This window comes from Hyaena hyaena, unplaced genomic scaffold (genome assembly GCF_003009895.1).
Source record: "Hyaena hyaena isolate Hyena2069 unplaced genomic scaffold, ASM300989v1 scaffold_116, whole genome shotgun sequence".
Lineage (NCBI taxonomy): Eukaryota > Metazoa > Chordata > Mammalia > Carnivora > Hyaenidae > Hyaena > Hyaena hyaena.
The window spans coordinates 880,860-906,985 of NW_024080748.1; the positions used below are offsets into that span (position 1 = coordinate 880,860).

Here is a 26,126-nt window from a genome sequence, read left to right on the forward strand (position 1 = left end):
GAGGATGTAGACTTTCTGAACTGAGGGAACTAACTGCATGTAGGAAAAAGGCCCAAGAGCTAGTGTATGATTGGAAAAAGGTATCCCTTCTTTCCTGAGGACACTGCTCTGCACCAGGGTTCATGGCTAGGCAAGCAAAAAGCAGACTGGACTTCAGCCCCCACTGACCTTCTTAGCCAGGTGCACTTCTTCAGTACACATCGTGCATAACCACTCACAGAGCCCTGTGTATGGAGGCCCCAAGGATGTGAGGGAAAGGGGGGAGCCAAGGCTAACTTGGGCTCTGGTTTGGTTCAGAGTGGACAATGTGCCATTACAAAGATGGAGACATCAGAAGAAGAAGCAGGTCTGGGGACAGATTTAGTCCAGGACAGTTCAGGTTACAAGTGACAGAAACCCAATTCAAACTAGCTTAGCCCTCAGAGGAGTGTGTTGGAAGGAAAGGGGACAGTTCACATATGGAAGCAGCACTACAGCCACCATAAGCTTTGACAGCTAGGACTGGAGCCCCTCTTAGGCTTCCACCATTCCCCTGCTTGCCTTTACTTGGTTCACTCTCTCCAAGTCCCATATTAGTTTTCTCCAGCAACTCACGGATTACCTTGAACCTCACCATTGAATTCCAGTTGGAAAATTCCTGGAGAAGAAAGCTCATTGGACGAGCTTAGGTCATGAATCAGGATTTGAACCCGGCAGAGAGGCTCCAGAGACTGTATTCTTTGCTGCCTTGCCTTGGACCTCTGCACAGAAAGGAAGGCGAGAGGAAGGAGAGAAAGTCAGGAGGGAGGGAAGCAGCTGGAGATTGGGTATCTCCACTGATGATGGGATTTGAGGTCCCCTCCTGGCCCACGGCCACCGCAGTCCTCTGGATTGCTGGCGGTGGGGGTGGGGGGGTGCCAACTAGCTAAGGCCAACTCCATTTGCAGTGCAGATGAAATGACCCTTGTTCTTGGGGCCATTTTCACCTGGGCTGGACCTAAGGAAACTGGGTCCATGTCTTCACATGTGTGCTCATACAACAGCACACATGTACCCAGAGCTTACCACCGGGGGCCGATGCACCTTGAAACCAATGAAGTTTAAGCTTAGGTCCCTTCTAAGGCGCTGGTCCAGCCTCTTTCCTAATTTGCCAAGGCCAATTAGTTATTGCCATTGTCCCTTTCTACCCTGACTTCTCCCTTCTGGTGTGTGGCATTTAGGAGCATGTTGGGGTCCAATCTAAAAGTATACATTTGGTTGGGTTTCATGGAATAATAATGAATAATCAAATAAATTAAAATGATCTATATTGGGAAGACAATTGGACCCAAAATATATATTTAGATCATACCAAAAAGCAGTGTATTAAAAGAAAGAGATAACTTTCTAATGGAATTATTGAAGACTATTGCATTGTTTGATAATCCAATCAATGAAGAGTGAATTATATGAACACATTGGAAAATGATTTTAAATGTTTTGATGGTCTAATGCAAAGTACTGACATCAACAAAAACAGAGTAATATGCCACTCTCAAAATACTTCAACATCAACAAACTTTTTAGTGAACACTGTTAATTTTTTAAAATTTAAAAATATTCACCACACAAGAAAACTCAAAATACTTTGAACTTTTTTTTTTTTTTAATTTGAGAGAGAGAGAGCGAGCAAGAAAGCACACACAGAGAGGGGGAGAGGAGTAGAGGGAGAGAGAGAAAGAATCCCAAGCAGGCTCCATCCTCAGTGTGCAGCCTGACATGGGGCTCAATCCCACAATCCTGGGATCATGATCCTGAGCCGAAATCAAGAGTTGGACGCTCAAGTAACTGAGCCACCCAGGCACCTCACAAAATACCTTGAACTCTTAACAGTCTACAGATGAGAGAAACTTGATAGAGTTTTCCCCAATTTGACACCAATCCTAAAATTATGCATGACGTTTCCTATGTGGTGGTTAGCCTGAAAAAGGCTTCCCTGAATTATCAACGACATACAAAACAAATTTTGATCGCCACACTGAAGGAAAGATTAAACCAGTTGAACAACCTCTCAATTCTCTGTACAGAAAATGATGTTATATAACCACTGTCCTATTAAGAAGCAATTAAAGATATGCAGCTTGATATGGTGGAAAGGAGTGGACAAGACTGAACAAAGTCAAGGGAAAAAAAGAGCAAGAGGAGGAAGGCAGAAAGATGAAAAGATAAAGAGGAAGATGAAGACAAAAACGACAATAGTGCTAATGATGAAGAATAAGTTGGTTCTAGCTCAGTGTTTTCTAGTCTAGAAAAAACACATAAGTCCTCTGCACACAACCCACTACTATTAAAGGAAACACATGAAAATGTGAGGTTATGTGATATTGGTTTTTCTATGATACAGGGCCGTTTTCATATATGTATATATATATATATTTTAGAAACTTAACAGCATGCTTTAAGCAGACTTTCCCAGTAGCAGGGGTAAATGAGTCCCAGAGGATGTCAATGACGACATAATTCCTGGGATTGAAGCCTGGCTGTGCCTCTGACCAGCTCTGACATCTTGGAAATGTGCCTTAACCCATCTGGGTCTGGGCTTTCTCTCTGTATTAATGTATCAGTGAATTTAAAAGGTATGTATCAATTCTGAAATTCTTTATTAATTTGCTTAAAGCGTTTCAGAAAAAGAAAAAGAGAATGAAGTAAATCTTTTACAGGTAAGGGAACTGGAGCCACAACAAACAGATTTTTCTCCATGTAAGCAAATTCTTTATGACCTGGTTTACTGTTATCCTTCTTTACGTTCCCAACTTTTTATTGAGATATAATCCACATACCATAACATTTAGCTTTGTCAAGTGTCGAATTCAGCGGCTTGTGCTATATTCACAATGTTGTGCAACATGACCGCTGCTATCTAATCCAGAACATTTACATTAGTCCCAAAAGAAACTCTTACCCATTAGCAGTCACTCCACGCTCTCACTCCTCCCTTAGTCCCCTGGCAACCATGAATTATTTTCTGTCTCTATGGGTGTGTCTATTCTGGACACTTCATGAGTGGAATCTCACACTATGTGGTCTTTTGTGTATGACTTCTTTCACTTGGCACAATGTTTTCAAGATTCATCTGTGTTGTAGCATGTATCAGTTCTTCATTCCTTTGTGTAGCTGAATAATATTGCATTGCATGGATACATCGCATTTTGTTTATCCATTCATCAGTCGAATAGACATTTGGGCTGTTTCCATTTTTGGCTATTAATAATGCTGTTATGAACATTCAAGTACACATTTTTGCGTGAACATATGCTTTTAATTCTCTTGGGTATATACACCTAAAAATGAAATTTCTGGGTGTATCATAACGCTATGTTTAAATTTCCGAGGAACTGCCAAAGCCTTCCCAAAAGCAGCTGCACCATTTTACATTCCCATTAGCAATGTATCAGGGTTCCAATTTCTCTACATCATTGACAACACTATTACTATTTGTCTTTTTTATTCTAGCCATCTTAGTGGGTGTAAAGTGATATCTCATTGTGGTTTTGATTTGCATTTCCCTAATGACTAATGATGGTGAGTATCTTTTTGTGTGCTTATTGGCCATTTGTATTTCTTCCGTGGAGAAATGTCTATTCAAATACTCTGCCCATCTTAAAATTAGCTTGTCTTTTTATTACTGAGTTTTGAGAGTTCTCTATATATTCTAGATTCTAGACTCTTCCCAGATATGTGATTTGCAGATATTTGCTCCCATGGTATGGGTTGTCTTTTCACATTCCTGACAGTGTCCCCTGAAGCACAAAATGATTTTTTATTTTGATGGGGTCCAATTTATCTATATTTTCCTTTTGTTGCTTGTGTTTTGGACCTTATATCTAAACAATCATAACCTAAACCACGTAAGAGTATTATAGTGTTAGCTCCTACGTTTAGATATTTCATCCACTTTTAGTTGATTTTTCTATCCAGGGGAAGAAGGGATCCCACTTGATTCTTTTGCATTTTGAGACTCTGTTGTCCCAGCACCTTTTGTTGAAAGGGCTATTCTTTCCCCCATCCCCCCACTGAATTTTCTTGGCACCCTTGTCAAAGATTAATTGACTCTAAATGTATGGGTTTATCTCTGGGCTCTCAATTCTATTCCATTGACCTAAATGTCTATCTTTATGTCAGTACCACGCAGTGCTGATTACTATAGCCTTATAGTAAGTTTTGAAATAAGGAAGTGTGAGTCTTCCCAACTTTGTTCTTCTTCAAGATTTTTGTGGCTATTCTGAGTCCCCTGCATTTCATGAATGTATCTTTAAGTAGCCCTGTCTTAGTGGTATTTCAAGTAGCCCCAAACCTTGCCTGGTACAATATGGGAGCTGTAAGTTGGCTTGGAAATTTAAAGCAGGTTCTTCTGGGGTGCCTGTATGGCTTAGTTGGTTAAGCATCTGATTTCGGCTCAGGTCATGATCTCACGTTTTGTGGGTTCGAGCCCCCGCCTCAAGCCGCCCCTCCTCACACACACCCGTGTCAAGCTCTGTGTTGACAGCTAGCTCAGAGCCTGGAGCCTCTCTTTGGATACTGTGTCTCCCTCTCTCTCTGACCTTCCCCTGCTCACACTGTCTCTATCTCTCTCAGAAATAAATAAATAAACATTAAAATAAAAAAAAAGTAAAGCAGGTTCTTGTGTGTTGGTACACAGAAAAAAATAGTTTATGAGGGGATGGTGATATATTCATTTTCAGTCAGCTTTGGTGCGGTTTTAATAAAATAAATGTGGTTTTGGTAACTGAACACTGTTCTGTAATTGCAAAAAAAAAAAAAAATAGTTGCAACTGTTTTTGTTGGTTTCCAAGTACATATAATGTATCTAAAAGTTTGGGGGCACCTGGGTGGCTCAATTGGTTAAGCACCTGGCTTTGGCTCAGGTCATGATCTTCTCATTTGTGAGTTTGAGCCCTGCATCGGGCTCTATGCTGTCAGTACAGAGCCCGTTTCTAATTCTCTCTCTCTCTCAAAATAACATTTTTTAAAGTCTTATGTTGGTGTGTCAGGCAGTTAGTAAAAAATACTAAGCAATGTTTTCTGCATTTTTAAATGTAGTATTTGTCAGCTTTCTAAAATTTATGTTTGGTCCTGATTTCTAAGTCTAAATACATATTCACTTTTTACCCAATTTTCTATTCTTTTTTTTTTTTAAGTGTAAGCCCCCAAATATCTAAATGTCAGGCCTCACAAAACCTGGACCCAGCAGACACTGCCAACTACGCTTACCTGCAGCCTGACTCACACACAGGCGTCCACCAGGAGAACCCACAAGGCTCTTCTCAAAGGCACTGAAGAGGGAGGAAGACCCCCCCCCCACACACACACATCTCCAGCCGCTTCCAGAAGGAAAACTCAGTGGCCTCTGGCCAGTCCTGCTGGGAACACTCTTACAGAAGTGTTTGTGCCCACTCTCCCTCTCTGCACATAAGCATCCCTTACCATCCACATGCATCCTTCACCACTCCCTTCATCATTTCCTACTTCCCCACCTCGCTCAACCAGCATGTGAAGCATTGAGACCTCATCTTCCCCAAAGTCAAGCCTAGGGAGGGGTGACACTCTGCCCCCTGGGGCCTCACTGACACTCTAAGGGACAGGTGGCACTCAGAACTTGCAGGAGCCCATGAGAGAGATGAGAGACTTGGGGTAGGGCTGGTCACGGGGGTTTGGAGGTGATGGGCAGTCTGAGGGAAGGGGGAAAGGTAAAGAGAGGAAGTTAAACGAGACACTATCTCATTTAATCTTCACAAAATGTTATTTCCTTTATACAGATGAGGAAACAGAAGCCTAGAGAGGAAAAGTGAACTGTGGCTAAGAAGTAGCAAATGAGATTTATAACCAAATCTGTCTAGACTCAAGGTTCTCTTAACCAGAGGACATTTTAGCCCCCGAAAGACTTTTGGGAGTGTCTGTAGACCTTCTTGATTGTTACAGTTGGGGAAGTAGGGGAAGAGGGACTACTGACATCTAGTTGGTAGAGGCCAGGGACGCTGCTAAACATCCTGCAGTGCACAGGAGAGCCCCCACAACAAAGGATTATCTGGCCCAAAATGTCAATAGTGCCAAGGTTCAGAAACCCTGGTGTAGCACTTCCCCTGGGCATTCTTTACCTTGGTTCCTTTCTAGACTTCCTCTGGCCTAAGAAATCTGGGCTCCACTCACCAGAGGTCATAGGAAGGGAGAGCTAAGGTTACACCTTACCCCATTCCCAGGTTAGGTACCGGGGTGAATGCTCAGAACCAACAGCCACAGTCACCAAATTTCCCACTATTGCACCTCTACTTTCAGTTTCCCTTGTCCATTGGTGGGAGGAGTTCTTGTCAGGGGAGGAAATGCCAGTTGGTTTCACTGCTTATGGTGGGTCATCCCCCCAAGCCTGCTCAGTGTGCCCAGTTTAAGTTAGTTTCCAGGTGTGGCCACAAGATGGCACCCCAACCCACCGGGAATGCTAAAGCTCTGGGCCTGAGAGAGCAGCATAAAGGATGTGCCAAGCTGGACAAAGGCCCAGGGGCCGGACTTGGGCCAGTTCCAGAGCCTAGCAGGACCAGGCCTAAGGCTTACAAGTGCCAAGTGTGAGAACATAGTTCAAACTTGGCTTCAGGACTCCCTTCACCTTTTCTAGTCCACTCCTAGCCCCAGCTCCTCCTAGAGCCATTCTCACCCCGAGCTTACTGGAGCCCGGCACACCCTCCCCTCCAGCCAGAACAAGAGAAATCCCAGAATTGAGGCGTTAAGGACATAGGGTTTACTATTATTCGTATCCAACAATAAAGAAGCTGAGGCATAGAGAAGTTGAATAACTTGCCCAAGGTCATAGTTAAGTCAATGATGGAGTCAGGATTTGAACACAGGCAGCCTGGCCCTACAATCTATGCTCTTGACCACTGAACAATACCAACCCACTGGGAGTTCATTGCCCACTCTTCTCACCAGCCACTGATCCCAATGACCCTCTGGCATTGGATATAGGCCTCCTTTGCAGGGGAGGGGACAGATGGCTATGAATAACAGGGGTACTACTCAAGCGGAAAGGGGAGAGGGTCTTGGCTTGGCTGAGGGGCTGTGTTTAGTGGTTGCGAGTGAGAAGCTAAGGCTCATGCAGCAATTCCTCCCCCCAATCCCATTTCTCTGGGGCTTTTTTTTCTTTCTTTCTGTGTTGCCCTCTCAGTTTTTCTGGGCTTTCTGCAAATGCCAGCCTTCTTACAGTGTGAAAAGGAAGTGAGAGAAGGGACTTTTATCTCACTGCTTAGGATGGAGAAGGAGGGGGGCATTCTTTGGGGCCTGGGCTGGGGGTTGCCATCAAGGATCAAGGTGAGAATCCTAAAGTGGGGCAGTATGGGGCACCTCAGGGACAGCTCCCTTCTCCCACCTGGGAGGATCCTTTCTCCAAGCCTTCTCCAGTTACCATGTAGGGGATTATAAGGATGTAGTGGATACCCTTTCACATTTCTTCTCCCTCCAACCCTTGCCTGCCTCTCTTTTTCTAGCACATCCTCCAGGGCCAGGCTGTACCAGAGCTCCTAATCATCAACCTTCCCCTTATGAGCAGCCTCTCTCTGTGTCTCCACCTCCCCACCTGACCACCAAGTGGGGCACCTTTCAGCTTCCTACTGGGATAGTAGCCTGAGTGCGCTCTGCACTGATGCCCCGAGAGACCGTGGGTATGACCCTCCCCCTGACTCAGCCTTGGTTCAGGGCTCCAGATTCTCATGGCCCCCGACACTGGGATGCTAGGATCCTAGGCCCTCTCTGGCCTCTCTCAAATCATCTAGTCCTTAACAAGGAGCTACCGTGTTGTGTGCACTGCGGAGGGAACCAAACAAAGAGTAGGCTTGGAAGAGCTGATAGTCCATTTGGGGGAAAGAGATGAGCTACAGTGAAGGTTGGGGAGCCGTACTCCGATCCAATGTGATCCTTCCCACAGGAGAGGGAAGTGGGGAGTCCTGGGCCTGTGTGGCTTGTGGAAACACAGAAAGCTTTCTGAGAGAGAAGAGGGTTTGGACGCCTGGCTGGAAAGAAGAGAAGGTTTGGAGAGGCCTCTTTCCGGTCTCTCCCCATCTTGATTTCTCCCAGCCACGTGTGTGTGTGTGTGTGTGTGTGTCCATCTCTCTGTGTCCATCTTTTTCTCTTCCTTCCATTCCTCTGGTTTATCACCTCCTTGGATTGGGGCAGAGCTTTCTGAGAGCCTGTTTCCTGGGGAATCTGAATTTGGGTGAGGCCAAGCTGCACCATTTCAGGCCTCTTCATGGTTAGGGGAGGGGGATCACACTGGTCATGATGAGAGAGACACTCAAAAGCACTCTCATCTCTGCATTACTCTGAGGTTGAAGGGGAAATAATTCCGGTTTAGATCAATCTCCGGTGGGAAGAGGTGCCATCCTGGTCCCAGACTCCAGGTGTCTTTCTGCCTCTGGCTATCACTGCCCCTGTTTCTGCCTTTGTCCCCCCATTCTTCATGTTTTGCTCTGCCCCTCACCCTTTTCAGCCTTTCCCGCTCCTCCAAACCTTTCCCCTACCACACACAGATTTCCCTGGGCCGGGATTTCCCTGGCCAAGTGAGGAGAGAGATGTCCAAGGCACAGCTTTGTCCGCAGGCTCACAGCCGTGTCTGCAGGTCAGTGTAGAGGGACAGCTGTCTGCACAGTTAGCAAATGCCGACAGGTAAATAAGAGCCTCCTGTCTTCTTAATTAAATCGCCCTTTGCCCAGGCAGCCTTGTGTTCGATTGGGCTGGGCTGGGATCAATAAGCTTCTTTCCTGGTACAGCCAACCCTGGAGCTGGGCCTGACCTCCCCAGCCTTGCCCAGGCCCACCTGCCCACTCCCCCAAAAGCCTGGGAGCCCCTTGAGGGCAAGGTCTCTTGTGCCCTTGTGCCTGAGACAGAGTGCGGAACAAGGAGGGAAGAAAAGAGTGATTGAGTAAACTGAGGCACTGGCAGCAAACATGGGCCAGGAAGGTTTGGAGGCCTAGACTGTAAGCCCCCACCCCCAAGATCAACTGTGAAGCTGTGGGAATCACAGCAGGAGCTGCACCCATCTAGCTCCCAGGCACACAGCATCAGCTTACCGCTCAGGGCAGCTGAAGCCCAATGGGGAGAGGGGTTGCACTTGCTCCTTCTGACCTCTAAGGGCAGAATACCCTTTTCATAAAGGATACCCACCTAGGGATCCAGAGCTAGTGTGGGAGGATCAGTGAGCTGGGATCAGCATGGCAGAGTGTATGGCTCTCAAGGGAGACTAGAGTCAGCCTGGAATTATGAAGGACCCAGGGTGAGTAAGGGGTCAAAAGGCGTCCATAGAGGTTCAGGATTATTGGGTTCTTAGGAGAAGCCTTAGAGGACAGAGTGTGTGTTTTGTGTTTGGAGGATGTTATTTTGGAGTCCATTCAAGAGGAACCTATGACAAGATCGTGGGGGCTCCAGGTTCGCTACTGAAAGGGTCGGCATGAAACGTTGCTTGGAGGTGCCAATACGCGTCCAGGTCAAGGTGTCTCTGATAGCTGTCGAGGGTGTCTCATTTCACTAGGAGATCGGACAGTCAGTCCCTCGCTTGGAAGGAGAGGAAAGGGTGCCGACGCCCTTCTCACCTCAGTCTGACACGGGGGGCGCAGGCCTAGACGTCTCCCGGAGCCCCCGTCCATCGAGTGGCGCTCCCCCAGGGCGGAGCGTCGGCGGGTCCCCCCAGAGCAGCAGGAGCCACGAGGGGCGGGCGCCCCCAGCGCCGGGGTTGAGGGAGGCTGGCTGCGCGCGGAGCTGGGAGGGGGGCGCGGAATCGGGGCTTTTTAGGACCCAGAGCGGCGCCTCCCTCCGGGGGCGAGTGCGGCTGCGCGCGCCGAGAGCTTGTGTCCGGAGAGCGGCGGGCTGGACGCGGACCGCGCGAGCGAGCAAGCGAGCAAGCGAGCCTAGCAGCAGCCCGGGCGGCAGAAGCGTCGCGGCGGCGGCGGCCGCTCCGCGCCTCGCCTCCTCGGCCTCCCCGGCCTCGCCTCTCGCCGCGTCTGGACCCGCCACCCCCGCCTCCCGGGCGCGACCGCCGCAGCCCCTTCGCTTTGACCGGCACCTTCAACCGCCTGCCAGAAGCCGGGCGCGGAGCGCGGGGCGCAGAGGCACCGGAGCCAGTGCCCACCGGCCTCGCAGACCGAACCCAGCCCCGAGAACCAGTGCCTGGCCCCACAGCAGCCCGGGAGCTGTCCCTTCAGCACCGCCGCCGGAGCCGGAGCGTAGCCCCGCGGAGCTCCTGCTCCAGCCGGAGCGCACCGAGCAAAGCGCCCCGCGGCCGCCGCACCGAGCAGCGCCCTGGGTGCCCCTGCCCAGGGAGCCCGCCATCTCCTCCGAGAGGCGGGGAGAAGGAGCGAGGAGGGCGGGCGGGCAGGCAGGCGCGCCCGCCGCCGGGGGGAGCAGGGAGCCAGGCAAGGAGAGAGGGAGGGGGCCGGAGCCCGCCCTGCGCCCCGAGCTGCAGCCCGGCCACGCAGGGAGGAAGGCAGCGGTCATCCATCTCCCCAGCGCAGAGAGCGCGCTGCGGCGACAACCGCACAGCAGAGCGCGAATTTCCCGGCCCCCTCTCCTCCCCTCCCCCTTCCGGGGGCTGATCTATCTGTCCGGCCTTTGGAGCAGCTGACCTTCCCCCCAAAAAGCTTTGTGTCAATTTCTCCATTTTCCCGCTGAGATGGGGACGGGAGCCCGGCCCCCCAACCATCTTTTCCCTCCTCCCGGGGCTCGCCGCTGAGCGCCGTCCCTCTCCCTCCCTTCCTCCCTCCCTTCTTTCCTCCTCTGCCTCCTCCGCAGCCGGACCAGCTCCCTCCCACATCTGGCGCCTAGAGACCCTTGGGATCCCGCGCACACGCCCCTGGACCAGCACCCGACAGAAAGCGCCCCTGTGGGGCTTGGGTCGCTCTTAGGGTGGCCAGAGCCACCATCCACTGTCCCCCCCGACGGCTGGGGGGAGGGGGGAGGAGGCCCCGCGCCCCCCTCCCCGGCGCCAACTCCCCCTGGCGGCCGCTCCCATGGGTGTCGCTGGGCCGCGCCATGCCTAAGGGGGCGCCGCGATGGGCCAAGGGGACGAGAGCGAGCGCATCGTGATCAACGTGGGCGGCACGCGCCACCAGACGTACCGCTCGACGCTGCGCACGCTGCCCGGCACGCGGCTCGCCTGGCTGGCGGAGCCCGACGCCCACAGCCATTTCGACTATGACCCGCGCGCCGACGAGTTCTTTTTCGACCGCCACCCAGGCGTCTTCGCGCACATCCTGAACTACTACCGCACTGGCAAGCTGCACTGCCCAGCCGACGTGTGCGGGCCACTCTATGAGGAGGAGCTGGCCTTCTGGGGCATCGACGAGACCGACGTGGAGCCCTGCTGCTGGATGACTTACCGCCAGCATCGCGACGCGGAAGAGGCTCTCGATAGCTTTGGCGGCGCACCCCTGGACAACAGCGCCGACGACGCGGACGCCGACGGCCCGGGAGACTCAGGCGACGGTGAGGACGAGCTGGAAATGACCAAGCGCCTGGCTCTCAGCGACTCCCCGGATGGCCGGCCGGGCGGCTTCTGGCGCCGCTGGCAGCCGCGCATCTGGGCGCTCTTTGAGGACCCCTACTCCTCCCGCTACGCGCGGGTAAGTGCAACCTACCCATCGGGAGAGCTGGGTGGTGAAGGCAGGGTTCTCTGCCTCCTTGGGGCAGGGGCGGATTGGAGAACTGGCGCCTAGGGAGCCAGAACTGAAGAGAGAGAGAGCGTGTGTGTATACACATATGAGAACGTGTATCAGAGGGAGGGTTAAGAGAGGGACTGCGCTTCGAGGGTGACTCGTTTTGTACGTATGTAAGGTCTGTGTCTGTATTTCCAAATTTCATATGTACGAGTGAGTACAAATGGGGTGTTTGTGTGCATGAGTAGATTGTGTGTGCATATTTATGTTAAGTGTGGTGGTGTATATTTGGGTGGGTAAAGTATGTAGTAGGAATGAGTGAACGTGTGTATGTTTGAGCGTGCAGGAGCGCCTGTGCGTGCATGTTTGTGTCTTTGCAGAGGTACACTGTGAAGGTATGAACTGCCCTTCAGGTTTTGGGGTGTGTGTGGGGTGGGGGGAAGCTGGGAGTTCTTCCTCCTTCCCAGGTAAGTGGCATCTCAGCCAGGCAGGGCCTACAGAGGAGGGCTCGGGGCCTGGTCTGCTGCTTGAGACAGACTCCCCTCCCCAGGGAGCAACCTCAGGACCTTGTGAAGAGAAGGTCAGGGGGAATCTTTACGGATGATTAATAGCTTTGTAGATGGTGTGGGACTGGGCTGTGGGGAGGGGGATGTGGCCACTCTGAGACTACTCCTGGGAACAGGGCCTGTGTAAAGGGGAGGTGTTGGAAGGGGCCCTCGGCTTATACTGTGCTTCCTCTGGGACCTGTCAGGAGCAGAGTAGGGGCCTAAAGGGGGACCTCGAAAGATGTGTGAGAGGTGGGTGTGTCATCATCAGCCACTCCCCTTTAGTGATAGCGGCTTGTTGTAGGAGACAAAGGGCACCCTGCTGCTGACCTTGGCCTCTCAGAGGCTTCTCCGGATTAGTTTCTTCATCCGCAAAACGGGAGGAGGTGTCTGGTGAAATCTAAGGGTCTTTGCTGCTCAACTGAGCCCAAAAGGGAGACCGTGGTCGCAGCCAGCCACGCTGGAAGAGACACCCTTGCCTTCACTGGCTCTGTGGTCTGACGGGAGCCGAAGGCATGAGGGGGAGAGTCAGAGTTGGGAATTTAAAACAGAGCCACTCTTCAACCCCCTAGCAGGCAAACCACTGCTCTCTTTAACTGGTCCACATCCCTTCCTTCCTGCCCCCTGGAGGTGGGGAGGATTAGACCGGGAAGGGGGCAGGATCAGTGTTGAGGATCAGTGGGGGAAGAGGACTTGGGGGGCACTGAGGTACCCAGGAGGAGAAGAAGGCTGGTTAGGGACAGGCCCGTACATTTGTTACTTGGATACAACTCTCAGTGTTTTAGCATGCAAGGGAGGGGGCAGCAGGTCAGAGTCTTATACAGTAAATTCCTGAACAGATGTGGGGGAGGGTGGGTAGCCACAGAACCAAGCCCTTCATTTTGCCAAGAAAGACCCTACACAAGGTCACTCAGAGAGCTAGAGGCCAAGCAAGGCTAGAACCCAGATCTCCTGGGACTCCATCCTCTCCTGAGCCAGATGCCAGTTCCCTGCCGTTTCTGAAATGGACTGGGACCCTCAGAGATCTACCATCCCCTCTCCCCTCCTGACAGAGGCCACCATAGCCAGGGAAATTATGTAACTGGAGGCTGTGGCTGAGCTGTGGGGAGGGGCCGGAGGAGGGGGACTGGGAGGTTGAACCAACGCATATTGGGGCTGGGGGGCTTGCTCGGCACAGGCCTGGGTGAGGGCAGCCACCCATTCAGCCAGCATCTGACCTTGGACAGCATCTCACCACCACCACCACTCCCCTTGGCCCAGGAAGGAAGTAGGCCCAATCTCCTCATTGTCCTTTCAGCCACCTGGCCCCCTAGTAAGAGGTTGGGCACGCTCACCCCAGCCCTCGGGCTCAGTTTTAGGGTTCCAACCCGTGTTCCTGACTTTCCAGATAGACAGGGGACATGTGGGGTATGTTCCACCCCCACCCCATACTGTCCATCTTCTTCCACTTGACATTCCTAGGCGTGGGGTGGCCTTTACCCAATGCAGATAAATGGGCTGTGGTCTGGGGTCTTGTCAGTGTTTGAACCTTGCAGAAAAGTCCTGATTGTCTCAAGTGTTCAATGAAGAACAGACTCTGAGGGAAAAGCAGGGCCGTAGTGGGGAGATGGAGGGGAGTTAGAAGCCCCTCCCCACCCGCTCTCTGCACCTTCTTTTCCCAGTGGCCTCATAGAGTTACTCCAACTGCTTTGGGTGACAAATGAGGACCCTGAGGCCCATAGAGGAAGGACCTGCCCAAGGGCACTCAGGAACCGAGGGCAGAGCCTGGATTAGAACTCGGGCTTCCTGCTGCACGCCAGGCTGGCCTAGCTGCATTGCGCTGCCTCTCTGCAGCTCATCTGCGCAGGGAGCAGCCTTCTGCCCAGCCTTCCTCCCCCTCCATCTTTGCTCGGCTGGCCGGCTGCTGCTGTTACCTTTGTTTACCCCCTCCCCCTCCTCAAACTGGTGGGTCAGGATTTAAATTTTCATTCTAGATTCTAGACTAGAATCCTGGATCTGTGTGGCACTGTGTGTATGTGAAAAAAAAGCTGTACGTGTGTGAGAGGGAATCTGTGTAAGAGAGATTCTGTGTGGGTGTGAGAGACGCTTCATGTGTGTGAGAAAGACCGTATGAGAATAAAAATACGTGTGAGTGAGGCTCTGGGAGGAGTGTGCGCGTGTGTGCACGCATGTGTGTATGTGTGTGGTGAGACTGTAAGAGATTCTGTGAGGGTCTGTATCAGAAATTCTGTGTGAATGTGAGAGAGACAGATTCAGTGTGTTTTGAGATGGACTCTGTGTGAGGAGGAGACAGCGTGGGAGAGAGTGCGTATATAAGAAAGAGAGGGAGACTGTATGTGTAAGAGAAATGCAGTGTGGGTCTGAGAAACTTGAGGTGAGTATGTCACTGTGTGAGTGTATTGCTGTCTGTGGTGAGTGTGACATTGTCCATGTAAAGCTCTGCTTGTGTGGCTGTGTGTGTGTGTGTGTGTGTGTGTAAGGCTGTGTGTGTGAGGCCATCTGTGTATGAGTCTGTATGTGGGGTGGGGGAAACTGCGTGTGGCACAGACTGTGTGTGTGAGGCTCTGTGTCACTGTGGCTGTGTGTGAGAGAGCCCCTGTGTTGCCCCGGTGTGGGTGTGCCTTGAGGAAGATGAAACTCCAGACCAGCTTCCTGCTTGCTCCCTTGATCTCCTGGTCCTTCTGAGCTGCCTTCGTGAGCGGTTTCGCCCCTCATTTTCGGTCCTCAATAGAAATACTGCTCTAGCCCAGGCCAGTTGTTGGTACAGTGATCAGACAGTGAGGCCACCCTCCCCCAGGCCTTCTTGTTGGCCCCGGGAGAAGAGGGCTACTTGGCTGGGGTGGGAGGTCCCATCTGAGCTCTTGAGGGGTGACACTGAGCTAGAGCTGCCTGTCTCCTGTGCTTTCCTGGAAACCCAGGCTGAGGGGGTGAGGGGTGGGACGTGAGCTGGGACAGAATGACCCCAGCCTGTATTCTGGGGTGAGCGGTGCTACCCCAGATGCACACAAGCAAAGGATAATGGTGACACTATGAGGTAAGGACCATGAAGGGGCTTCCTGGGCTTGTGAGAGGAGGAGCAGTCCGAGAGGAGGTAATGCTAGGGGAAGATTTGGGGGGCAGGTAGGAATAAGCCAGGCAGATGGCAGAGGATGACAGTCCTGGCAGGCAAAGCCATGGAGAGGTGGGAGCAGGGCTATTGGCGACGTCTGGGGCAGCCCTGCCTTGAAACCTGCCCTCCTCTCTGCCTTGGGGGCCAGTACAGGTCTGAAGCCCTTGGCTTTTATCTATGATTTGCATGTTTTCATCAGAACATTGTTGTGTGTCAGGTCAGGGCTAATGCTGGTACTTGTTCTGCAGGTTAGAAAGGGTCCTTAGTATGTGGTGGTGTGTGTGTGTGATGACATCTGTCCCCCTTGCAAATGACAGTCACTTGACCTTCCAAATGACAAAGAACTTCCAGTGGTTCCCAAGCTGGGGAACCCCCACCAGCCCACTGCCCACCCCTCCACTCTCTGTCTCTCTGCCTTGTCCCCTCCCCGTTGGGGCCTGATGCAGCCCCAGCTTCTCAGCTCCCAGGGAAGGAAAGGCACTTGGTGGTGGGAATGAAGGGCCCAGCAAGAGACTTCTGTTCCTCCATTGGGTCTTAGCTGACAGGGCCTTGGAGTCTTGGTGAGATTCAGAGGAAGAGAGCTGCTATCAGGGACTTCCTAAGTAGCCCCCACTCAGTTCAGATCCTGCCCCCCTGGCCAGGGCCCCACCGCTAGTCATGGTAACCCGTGAAGGAGATCCACAGGCAGTGGAGAAGGGGCTGGGGTGTTCCCCTCCCCTGCACCCCATGTACTCCCCACCACAATGTGTCCCCCACTTAGTGTTTTTCTCCTTCCTGTGATGTTTTTACAGGTGTCCTTATGTTTTTGAATGGTACCTGCACCCCCCCCCCCCAGCTCCCTTCTCAGTAATGAAAATCATAAACCAGTGTCTCCTCATCACGGTCTCTTAGCCCGTTCACCTCTAAAATGGACATAAGCGTGCCTGGATGGCTCAGTCGATTAAGCACCTGATTCTTGATTTTGGCTCAGGTCAAGATCTCACCATTCGTGAGATCGAGCCTACCTCGGGTTCTGTGCTGACAGTGTGGAGACTACTTGGGATTCTCTCTCCTCTCTCTCTCTCTCTCAAAAATAAATAAACATTTAAAATAAAATGAAATGAAATGGACATAATGATAGAACTTACCCTAGAGAGTTAATGGAAAGATGAACTATGGTAATGTGTAGAGAGCCTTGAGTCACAGGGCCCAGCATACAGTAAGTGCTGGATAAATGTTGGTTGCTACTGTCACTCCTATTGGTTGTATTATCATTTTACTTCATGGCTCTCTAAATTCTGTCCCTTGCTCTCTGTCTCCGTGTCCACCATCCTGCTTCTAGCTGCCATTGTTCCCTCACCTTTCCAGCAGCTCCTGACTGCTCTCCTGCCTCCAGCCCCCGGCCCTTCCAGTTCATTCTCTGCTTGGCAACCACAGAGGCCTTTTCAACTCACAAATCTGTCAGCTCATTCACTTGCCTGTTTAAAACCATTTGGTGCTTCCCTGGACCGTACCGTGGCCCCTCAAACCCCGTATCGCTCTTCAGTCTCCCCTGGCCTGGCCCCCCACCCCCCATTGCTCACTGAGCTGAAGCTACTCTGGCCTCATTTCAGTTCCTTGCATGTGCCAGGTGCCCCTGCTTCAGGCCCTTTGCACGTGCTGTTCCCCCTGGGGCACTCTTTCCTCCTGTTTTGCACCTCTTCATCCTTCACACCCTGCTTGAAACATTGTTCTATGTGATGCCTTCCCAGACCCCACACCGGAGGTCAGGGTTCAGAGTCCTTCCCTTCAGAGAAGGTACCTGGTATGTAATAAAACGTTCGTTAGCAGCTTTGCTTGATTCAGGTTTGTCTCTACCTCCAGACTCTAAGTTTCTTACATACTCTATAATAGGAGTGACTCTTATGCAGATAAGGAACTTGAGGCCCAGAGAAGAGTGCTTTCCCAAGGCCAAATGGGAGCAGGTTACTTGGGCAGGTTCAGAAACCCAGATCTCTAACTCCTGGCTTAGCAGCCCGAGAGCGAGAGCCGGGCATCCACCTTCGGATACATCAGGGAGTGTCTGGAAGCTGGTGCTCTGTGCTCCCTAACTCTGACCAGGAGGCCTGACATCTGCCAGAAGCTTTGGAAAGATTGGCCTGAGCTTCCCAGAGAGGCGGGTTGTCCTTGAGCTGGGGAAGGGAGTCTGGAGGGGGCCTCATTTCAGGGCCAGCTGCCTGGGCCAGAGATCTCAGGGCCTCCCAAGACAGCCGAATATAGTGCTAAGGTTATTCTGAGCAGTCCTGTGACCAGTGTGCTCACTCTGGATGAAAGGTCAGGGCCTCCTGTCAGTCCCTAGGCCAGCCTGACCACCCCCCTGGTCTGGGCTTCCCTTCCCTGGGTGCAGGCTCAGAAGAAAAGGGGGACCTTAGAGGCTCCTGCGACTATTGGCTGCCCAGGCCTTATTCACGGGGACCCCTTGGGAAGGACCGTCTTCCACATGCATGGGACTGTCAGAGAAGATGGGTGTTCCTGGGCCGCATCTAGCCACTCTCCTCAGCCAGTGGAGAAACAGGCTCAGAGAAGGGAAGACACTTGCCCAAGACCACACAGGCAATCAGTGAAACTCAAACTCCCACCCCCAGCCTCTCGGCCCCAGGCCTGGCTATTTGCATTTCTTTTGGCTCACAGATTTAAAAGAATACCAGATCCCACCGGGGCCTGCTGTTCTTTCTTACTCCCATTGTTTTCTGCCCGGAAGGAGGGAGGTTAAGCAGGTACCTGCCCTCCCACCTCCCTTCTCCACTCCCCTACCAGGACCCAGCACAGCTGGTTGAAATTTCTGCAGGTCATTCAGCACAGAATTGGCCCAAATTCTGTTCTTATCATCCTCCAAGCAGGATTTTCTAGAACCCCTTTCCTTTCTTGAATCATAATACTAACGGCTGCTATTTACGAAATCATTTACTATGTATCCGTCTTAAGGACTTAATTTACATATTCTCATTTAATTCTCGCAAAGCTCCCATGGAACTGTATTATTATTATCATCGTGCCAGTGTCACGGATGAGGCTGCTGAGGCTCAAAGAGGTTCAGTAACTTACCCAAGGTCGCTTGGCTCATGGGTGAGCATTCAGACCTGGGGCTGCCTGACCCTGGAGCTCTGTCCATAACCACTACTCAGTACTGCCTCCCGTTGCTGTGCCAGGATAGTGGGGTGTGTGGCCCAGGTTTGGCTTCCCATCTGGCTCCCTCCCTGCCCCAGCAAACTCGCTTTCCCAACAACCTGTCCGGGAATCCTGCTCCGCAAGTTCTGTACCCTGAACAATGGCAGGTGCGGGTGGCGAGCTAGAGGCGCTCTGGCAGCCCCCAGGGAAAGGGTTCAGAAGGTGCCTCCTTGTCCCCACTGTCCATGCAGGGCCTGGGGCTCCATGTGGCCTACAGAGGAATGGCAGAGAGCTCAGGGAAGATTAGAAGCTGTGTTGCAGGAGGTGATAAACAGGGGATGAGGGGGTGGGTAATGCTGGATCCTCCTCAGCTCAGCATTCGAGGCCTTTTGCTCTGGAAGCTGGCCATGAGCTGCTCCTTTCTGCCAGGCTCTTCCCCGGCCTCCTTGTCTTCAGCCCTCATTCCAACCTTTGGGGTTTTGTTCATCTATTCCTCTCTCTCAGTGGCCTTTCTAGATTTGCTACATGTGAAAATCCAGCCTGCAAGGCCGCTCATGCTTACCCTGGCTGCTCCTGCCCTTGCTGACCGCCTTTGGGAGCGAGGGGTCTGGGTTGAGCACAGAGTCACCAGGCTTGCATGATTTAAGGTGGAGGTTAGTGAGTCACTTCTGGAGGCCTGTGGCTGGGGATGGGCAGGCCCTTAGGATCAGGGACCAGCCCAGGTGTGTGGAGAGATGTGGCCACGGACAAGACCCCCGTTGTGGGCATCGGCAACTGAGCCAGAGCAAGATCTGTGACCAGGCCACTACACCAACCAGGCTCCCTCGGGCAAGTCCCACCGGCCCCTCAGTCTGCAGGCATTGCCTCTGTAAATACGAGGTCATTCCAAATGACCACCAAATCCTTTCCCAGTTCTGACATTCCAGGAGTCTAAGAATTCTGGGCTTTGGCTTCCCAGAGGCACCATGGGAGCCAAGTCAGTCCTTCCCTATCTCCCCATCCACATCTTCAGCCCGGCTCCTCTCTAGGACACATTTGAGCTCTCCTGGCAAGGGCCCTGATACCCCACAGGCAGGAGCCCAGGAGAAGGGCTCTAAAGAGCTTCCTCCTACATTCATTCAGGTACTCTCAACCTGCTCCCGTTCATTCATTCAAGGCCTAGGAATCACGCCCTGCCTGGGGTCGCCACTGTGACCACTGTGAGCTGTCATTGGCTCACCCAGCCCACTGTGGGTACCACCTCTTTAGGGTGTGCCTGCTCGGGCCCAGCAGGTGGCACCTGTTTGCCCTCTTCTCCAGGCCCTTTTCTAGGCTGTCTGGCCTCCAGGAGTTGCAGAGAGGTGGACTCAGAGAGGAAATGCTGTGCCAGCCGGAAGGGGCTGGAGCAGGGCAAGGGGCTGTGAGTTGCAGTGAGCTCCTTCTGTGCTGGGTGGGGCCAGGCTAGGGTAGGGGGTATTTATAGTGGCTGCTCTGGGAGCTGCAGGGCTGGTTGCTGGAGGATTCCCACCTATGGCTGACTCTCAGATTACCTGGGCTGGTTCCAAAAGGTCAGGCTCCTGGGCTCTATCTCTCAGGAATTTGATCCTTAGATCTGGGGACAGGGTCTTCAGGGTGTTTGCTCCACTCTCAGGCAATGCTGCTGCTCAGTGAGGGAGAATCTGCACTGGGGGCTGGGACACAGGGGCTCTCACCTACTTGGTGCGGTCCTCTGACCGGTGGCATCAACATCACCTGGGCACTTATTAGAAATGAAGAGTTTTAGGCCCCACCCGGAGACCTACTGATTCAGAGCCTTCATTTTAACAAGATCCCAGATGAATCATATGCACATTCGATTCTGAGAAGTGCTGAGGCGGCAGCCGCTCCCAGCTCAGGGGAAGTATCAGGACACAGAGAGGCCTGAATGGGTGTCTGCAGGTTGGCAGAGCTTCAAGGGGGGTGATTCTGAGCTTTCTCTGTGCCAGAGACATTAGCATCGAGGTGATGGGCCTGGGGGTGAGGCCCCAGCTCAGTAAATGGCAGCTGCCTCAGTAAACTGCTCAGACCAAAACCTTGGCACCATCCCTGATTCCTTCCTCTCTCACGCATCAGCAAATCCTGTTGCCTCCATGTTGAAAGCCTCCCAGAACCCAGCCCTGTCACATCACCTCCATCACTAGGTCCCTAGCTGAAGCTACCATCTTCTCTCCCCTGGATTTCTATGAACTGTCCCCCACTCCAGCCCCTTCTCCACCTGCAGGTGGGGCCATCCAGGGTAAGGGGCTAGTCAGACCAAGCCACCTCTGTGCTCTGCTAACTCTGGCTTCCGGTCTCACTCGGGAAGAAGCCCAAGTCCTTCTGAGGCTACAGGACTTCACATGGGCCCCTTGAGCCGGCGATCTCCCTTCTGCTCTCCTGCCTCTCCTACTCCTCAATCTAGCCTCCTTGGTTTTCCACCAGCACAATGATTGTGCTTCTGCCTTAGGACCCTTACTCTTGCGGTTCCTTCCACCTGGAGCACTTCCCCCCCAACATACTCACTCCCTCACCTGCTTTGGGTGTGGACTCAGACATCATCGGCTCAGATCACACCCTGGCATTCCCTCCCCCCATTTTGTGCTCTCCTGTTTCCTCGGCATTAAATCCATCTAACTGTATTTTACTTATATACCTTGTATATTGTCTGTTTCCCTCATTAGAAGAAGCTAGAACAGAGTGGGTGCTAAATAAATATTTATTGAGAGGATGATAAGGAGGCCAGACCTAGGTCACACGTTGGCATCACACCTGTGAGCCTGTTACTGGCTGACCCCTTTCTCCCTTGCTTCACCTGGGAATACATCCCTCCATCCTCAAGCCTAGAGAGGTGGTGGAGAGGCAGAGGAAGAGGGTGGGGCTGTGCTAAGGATGCTGGAGGGTCCTGGTCAGGGATGGGGGTTGGGGGACAAACGCCAGCCAGGGCAGGTCCCACCTGCCACTGTTGCCACCTGGGGCCAGATGAGGCTCTTCCCATCCGGCCCCTCCACCTCTGCCAAGCCCCTCCTTCACTCTGCCTCAGCCCAGTGAGCCCCTGGCCTGCTTCCCACAGCCAGAGCTCAGAGGCTAAGGAACTGTTTTCCCAAATCAGGACGCACAAGCTCTCACACGAGGACGGAGATGTTGCAGGGGATGGAGTTTGCAGGTCCATGTGTCCAGCCAGATGCCTGGAAGTGAAGTCTCCCTTCTCCTGTGACTCCTCCTATAGGCCAGCCAGGCTTTTTCTCTCCCTCTCCCTCCCCATCTTCTTCCCGGGCCACCTCCTTCTCTTCCTTGCTCCTTCCATCATCTCCTTTTCTCTATTAGTTACTGCCTTTCAACAGAGTCTTCCCCTTGAAAGCCTAGGATGCTTTGTGTCCCAGGTTCCCCTGCTTTGACCCTCAGTCATGCGTTCAGCTAAAAGTGGGTGGGCCTCGAGGCCCCACTCGGCAATGTGACCTGAGTCCAGTTCTCTCCTAAGAGTGTGGCCTCTTGAGCCAGGAAGGCCTGCATTCAAGTCCCAGCCCCACACTTCCCAGCTGTGTGACCTTGGACAAGTTCCCTAACCTGTCTGTATCTCAAGAGATATTAATAGCACCTGACTCATAGGGAAGTCGAGAGGCTTGAATATGTTAAGCACTTAGCCCAGAACCCGAAACATAATAAGTGCTTAATTATCGTAGGTTCCATTATTGTCTTTTTCCCGGAGCTTGGTTCTAGAAGATCCAAACCATCAGCTGTTTATTGTCTGCTTGTTTCTTTCAGCAACTGACTCTCCTTTCAAATAACTCTCTGGGGATTACCTCACCTACCTTGGCCCTAGGAAGGCCCTTCTTCCAGAGTCTGTCTCCCAGGAGCCAGAATTCAGGGATGTGCAGGCCTGGATTCTGTCTTGGTTTCTGCTGCAAACCTGTTGTGTGTCACAGGCAGATCATGGCCCCTCTGATTCTTAGTCTTCCCATCAGTTGTAATGGGCCACTGGTTCCTGATCTGCCGCCTTCTCCAGGTGCGGAGGGGAATGAAGGAGATGGAAGATGGAAGTTCCGCCTGCAGGGTAGAGGGGCAGGGAGGGCCACTGACATCTGTGGTTGGAAGCTGAGCATGGTGACCTGAGATGCTGACAAGAGTACCAGTGCGAAGGGGCTGGTGGGTGGGGACCACGTATCACAACTTCGGGCCTTGAAATGCATCTCTTTACAAGGGGATCCTCCGGCACAGTGAGCAGGGACAGCAAGGGCCAGGCAGACCCTAGAGGCCGTTGGTGCCAGTGGGCAGTGCCCACTCTGGGGCTGGGCTGCCCCGCCAGGCTGACGCCAGGCTGGGTGGGGACAAGCTAATATTAGCCGGGGCAGCCCCAGACAGCCGAGCTCAGGGGGCCTCAGAAGCTTCCCTGGGCCCAGGCTCTGTTGCTTCGGCCTGGCCCACAGCAGCCAAAGGAAGCTTTCTCAAGTCTGGGCACGGCCTTGGATGCCCCTTCCACCCTGGCCTGATCCAGACCTTCCCCTGCTAGCTTGGCAGCCCTGCTGCTGCTTTACCCTGGCCCTGCCCCCCTGCCCTTGATGTGCCCCCACCTCACCTCTTTCCTTCTCCATCCACAGAGCATGAAGGGACTTCTTTCCCTACACCCCTACTCTACACATGAAGACAGTCCATGTAGTTCCCTGCCGGACATGGGGGTGGGGTAGGGGTGGGGCTATTAGCATTCATGCTCTCATTCCTTCATTCAACAAATATTTATTGAGTACCTACTTACTAGGTGGCAGGCAAGAACCTGGGAATAGAGCAAAGACCAAAACAGTAAAAAATTCCTGCCCTCAAGAAGCTTACATTCTAGTGCAGGGAGAATAAAAAGAAATAAATGGATACATGACTGTACAGTGTGTCAGGTGGTGAGGAGTGCCATGGAGATATATAATGGAGATGTATGCATAGGGCCCAGGAAGTGCTGGGGGTGACACTTTAACTAGTGTGGCAGGGAAGGCCTCCCAGAGCAGGTGATGGAGGGAGGGAGACATGTGACATACATCTTAAGACATGTGTCTCATTTAAGACCCAGCTAGAGGCCAGTATCCAGGGCTGGGCTCAGAGAGCCAGAGGACAATAGTAGGTCATAAAGAGAAGAGCACAGCTCCCGACAGCTCCACTGGCTCTTGGCAGTAGGGTTTTGCCCCATGGACCCTCAGCCCATGACAGCTTGGTGCTCACCTGTGTTCACGTCTCCATGGCCATACCCTCCCGCCCCTCCTCTCCCATGACCACAAGGGTGACACAGTCCTGATCTCCAGGAAGGCCCTCATCTCCCTGGGCCTCAGGGGGACCTCTGTCCTCTCCCTAAAGGCCACTGTGCCCAGGGGGACGAGGTAGGACCACACAGGGCTGCCACCAGGCTGCGGGGGGAGCTGTTCTGAGGGGTGAAGAGCTGGAGAGAAGTTGGTGAGGGAGCCAGAGTTGAAGGGCCCTTCAAGACAAAGGTGCTGTCAGCAAGTTCCCTTCACACAGCCCCCACATCCGCTTACCTGGTTCTCACTCCAGTGTGCTGACAGGGGATGGTTAGTGTAGTGTTTATGGGCCAGATGGGAGCCAGACTGCCTGGGTCCAAACCTGGCCCTACTGGTTATTAGCTGTATGACCTCTATAAAGCCCCAGCCTGTAAAGGGGGGGTACCAAGAATCCCTACTTCAGGGGCTGCCGTGAGATAAGTTACAGCAAGCTCTTTAGCACAGTACATGGCACAACACAGGTGTTCAAGTTACACATTATCATTCTCACCATCTGGCACATGAGGCACCTTTCTAGGATGCTCTGCAGACACTGGCCTCACTCGCCTGGGGGATTCTGAGAATATGAGGCTGATGTCTAAATGGCATTAGATAGGAGCTTCCTGTTAGCAGGAAGCTTCGGTGATGCCCCCGGGATCTTCTCTGCCCTTGAGGGTGGTGGACTGGGGAAGCATGACTCCCTTGGGCCTTATCACCAGGGCAAGACTGTGAACATATTTTAGATCATGGCCTCCCGCCAGGGCCAACATCTTACCACTCAGAGATTAATGCTTTATGCTCAGCCTCAGGGGCTCTCTCAGCAGCTGTGAGGAACGCGGTCACCCACTGGGCCCCCCGGAGCCAACCAGAGCCCTGGGATGAGGGCTGGGCTCTTGGTGGCTTACGTGGCTGCCATCTGCTAAGAGCTAGCCCTGGACAGGGTGCTTGTCCTAATAAAGGGAGGTGCCTCCCTTGGAGCCTGACCAGCTCACACACCTGGAGCTTGGCCCTTGTCTTTTGGGGGCCCTAGTTTTCTCATCTATAAATTGTGCATAATGGGATCACCTATGCCTCGGGGGAGCTGGGAGAATCCACTGAGACAGAGGCAGAGAAATCATTTGTGAGGGAGAAAATATGGTTCCAGAGCTGTGTACCGGAGAAGACCACTGTCTTGAGGGCAGGGGAGGTGTGAGGAGGGGACAGGTAGAGTTGAGAGCACAGACCTTGGACCTGGCTGCGCCTCAGCATGGGTTTGGGCGGGTGGCTTGTGGTCCAACCTGTTTTCTCCTTTGTGAAGTGGGCATGAGTCTTTGAGGGCAAAGCCTGAGGCGCCCTGCCTAGCATGTGAGACATGCTTACCAAGGGCTGGATATGGCTACCTGGGCACCACTGACCCCGGTCCTGGCTTCAGATGCCCCAGGGGGGCTGGTATAATAAGGCCCTGGCTGATCCACAGAGACAAGGAAGCAAGCTGTGGAAGCTTCCTCTAGTGGCCCTGCAGCCTCAGGGCCGTGAACCACTGTCACCAATGATATATTTAGCAGCACAAAGGTCAGCAAGGCCAGGCACTGGCTTCCCTTCTAGGCAGCAGAAACCATGTCTCCTGAAGCCTGGCTGTCACCAAGCAGATATTTTTTTCTGTCTGGAAGTCTGGGCATCTGAGTAAAGGCGTCAGAGTAAGGAATCACTGTGGTATGTACTGGCTGGCCAGGTCTTTCCATGTCTGTGGTCTTTCCTGAACCCTGTTGTGCTACCCTTGGAAAATCTTACCCAACCTGTCTTTCCAGATCGTCCATCCTTGGCCTTCAGGCACATCGGCCATTCCCCCGGCAGGCTGTGTAGCTCCCCTCTGCCTCCTGCCTTTGCCTACTCTGTTCCCTCTTGAACAGCCTGCTCTCCCAGAGGACTTTTCCTGCCCTTGATCTAGCCGCCCTATTGAGGTTACGTGTCTTCCCCACTCAGCTGTGGCCTCCTAGAGGATGACGGCCTGCTTAAGGAAGATAATTCCTGTTACATAATATGGAATCAACAAATCTTTGCTAAAGGGATGTACTTCACAACAGCCCTGTGAGGTGGAAGTGTTGTGCCCAATTCGCGAGTCCCCAGAGACCACCAAGGAGCTGACACCGATGCAAGTACAAAAGGGTCTTTATTACAAGCTCGAGCAGGGACTCACCCGCCTACCGGTGTAGTGGCAGAAGGTAAAGCCCTGAACAAGAGTGAGCAGGGTTTTTAAGGGGTAAGGGATGGGGGTGTTACAGTGCACACATACGTATAACATCATCACATAAGCACCAATTACAATTGTACAGCACCCATCTTACTGATGAAGGAATAGCTGGCCCAGAGAGATTCATTTATTTATATGAACTGTCCAGTCAGTGGTGGAAGGACTGGATCCCAAGCCCTCTTTGGGAAATTGAGAAGGTAAACTAGAGCAGTGCCATGT

At 52.6% G+C, this 26,126-nt stretch overlaps 1 protein-coding gene across 1 annotated transcript in view; it reads left to right on the plus strand.

The window, feature by feature from the left end:
• Window positions 1-11,042: 11,042 nt before the first annotated feature.
• Window positions 11,043-26,126, plus strand: part of KCNC1 (potassium voltage-gated channel subfamily C member 1) — a 43,634-nt gene continuing 28,550 nt past the window's right edge. Inside the window, exon 1 of the mRNA XM_039236720.1 lies at window positions 11,043-11,612. Within this exon, the coding sequence (XP_039092651.1) occupies window positions 11,043-11,612 (570 nt within the window). The remainder of the gene's footprint in view (window positions 11,613-26,126) is intronic.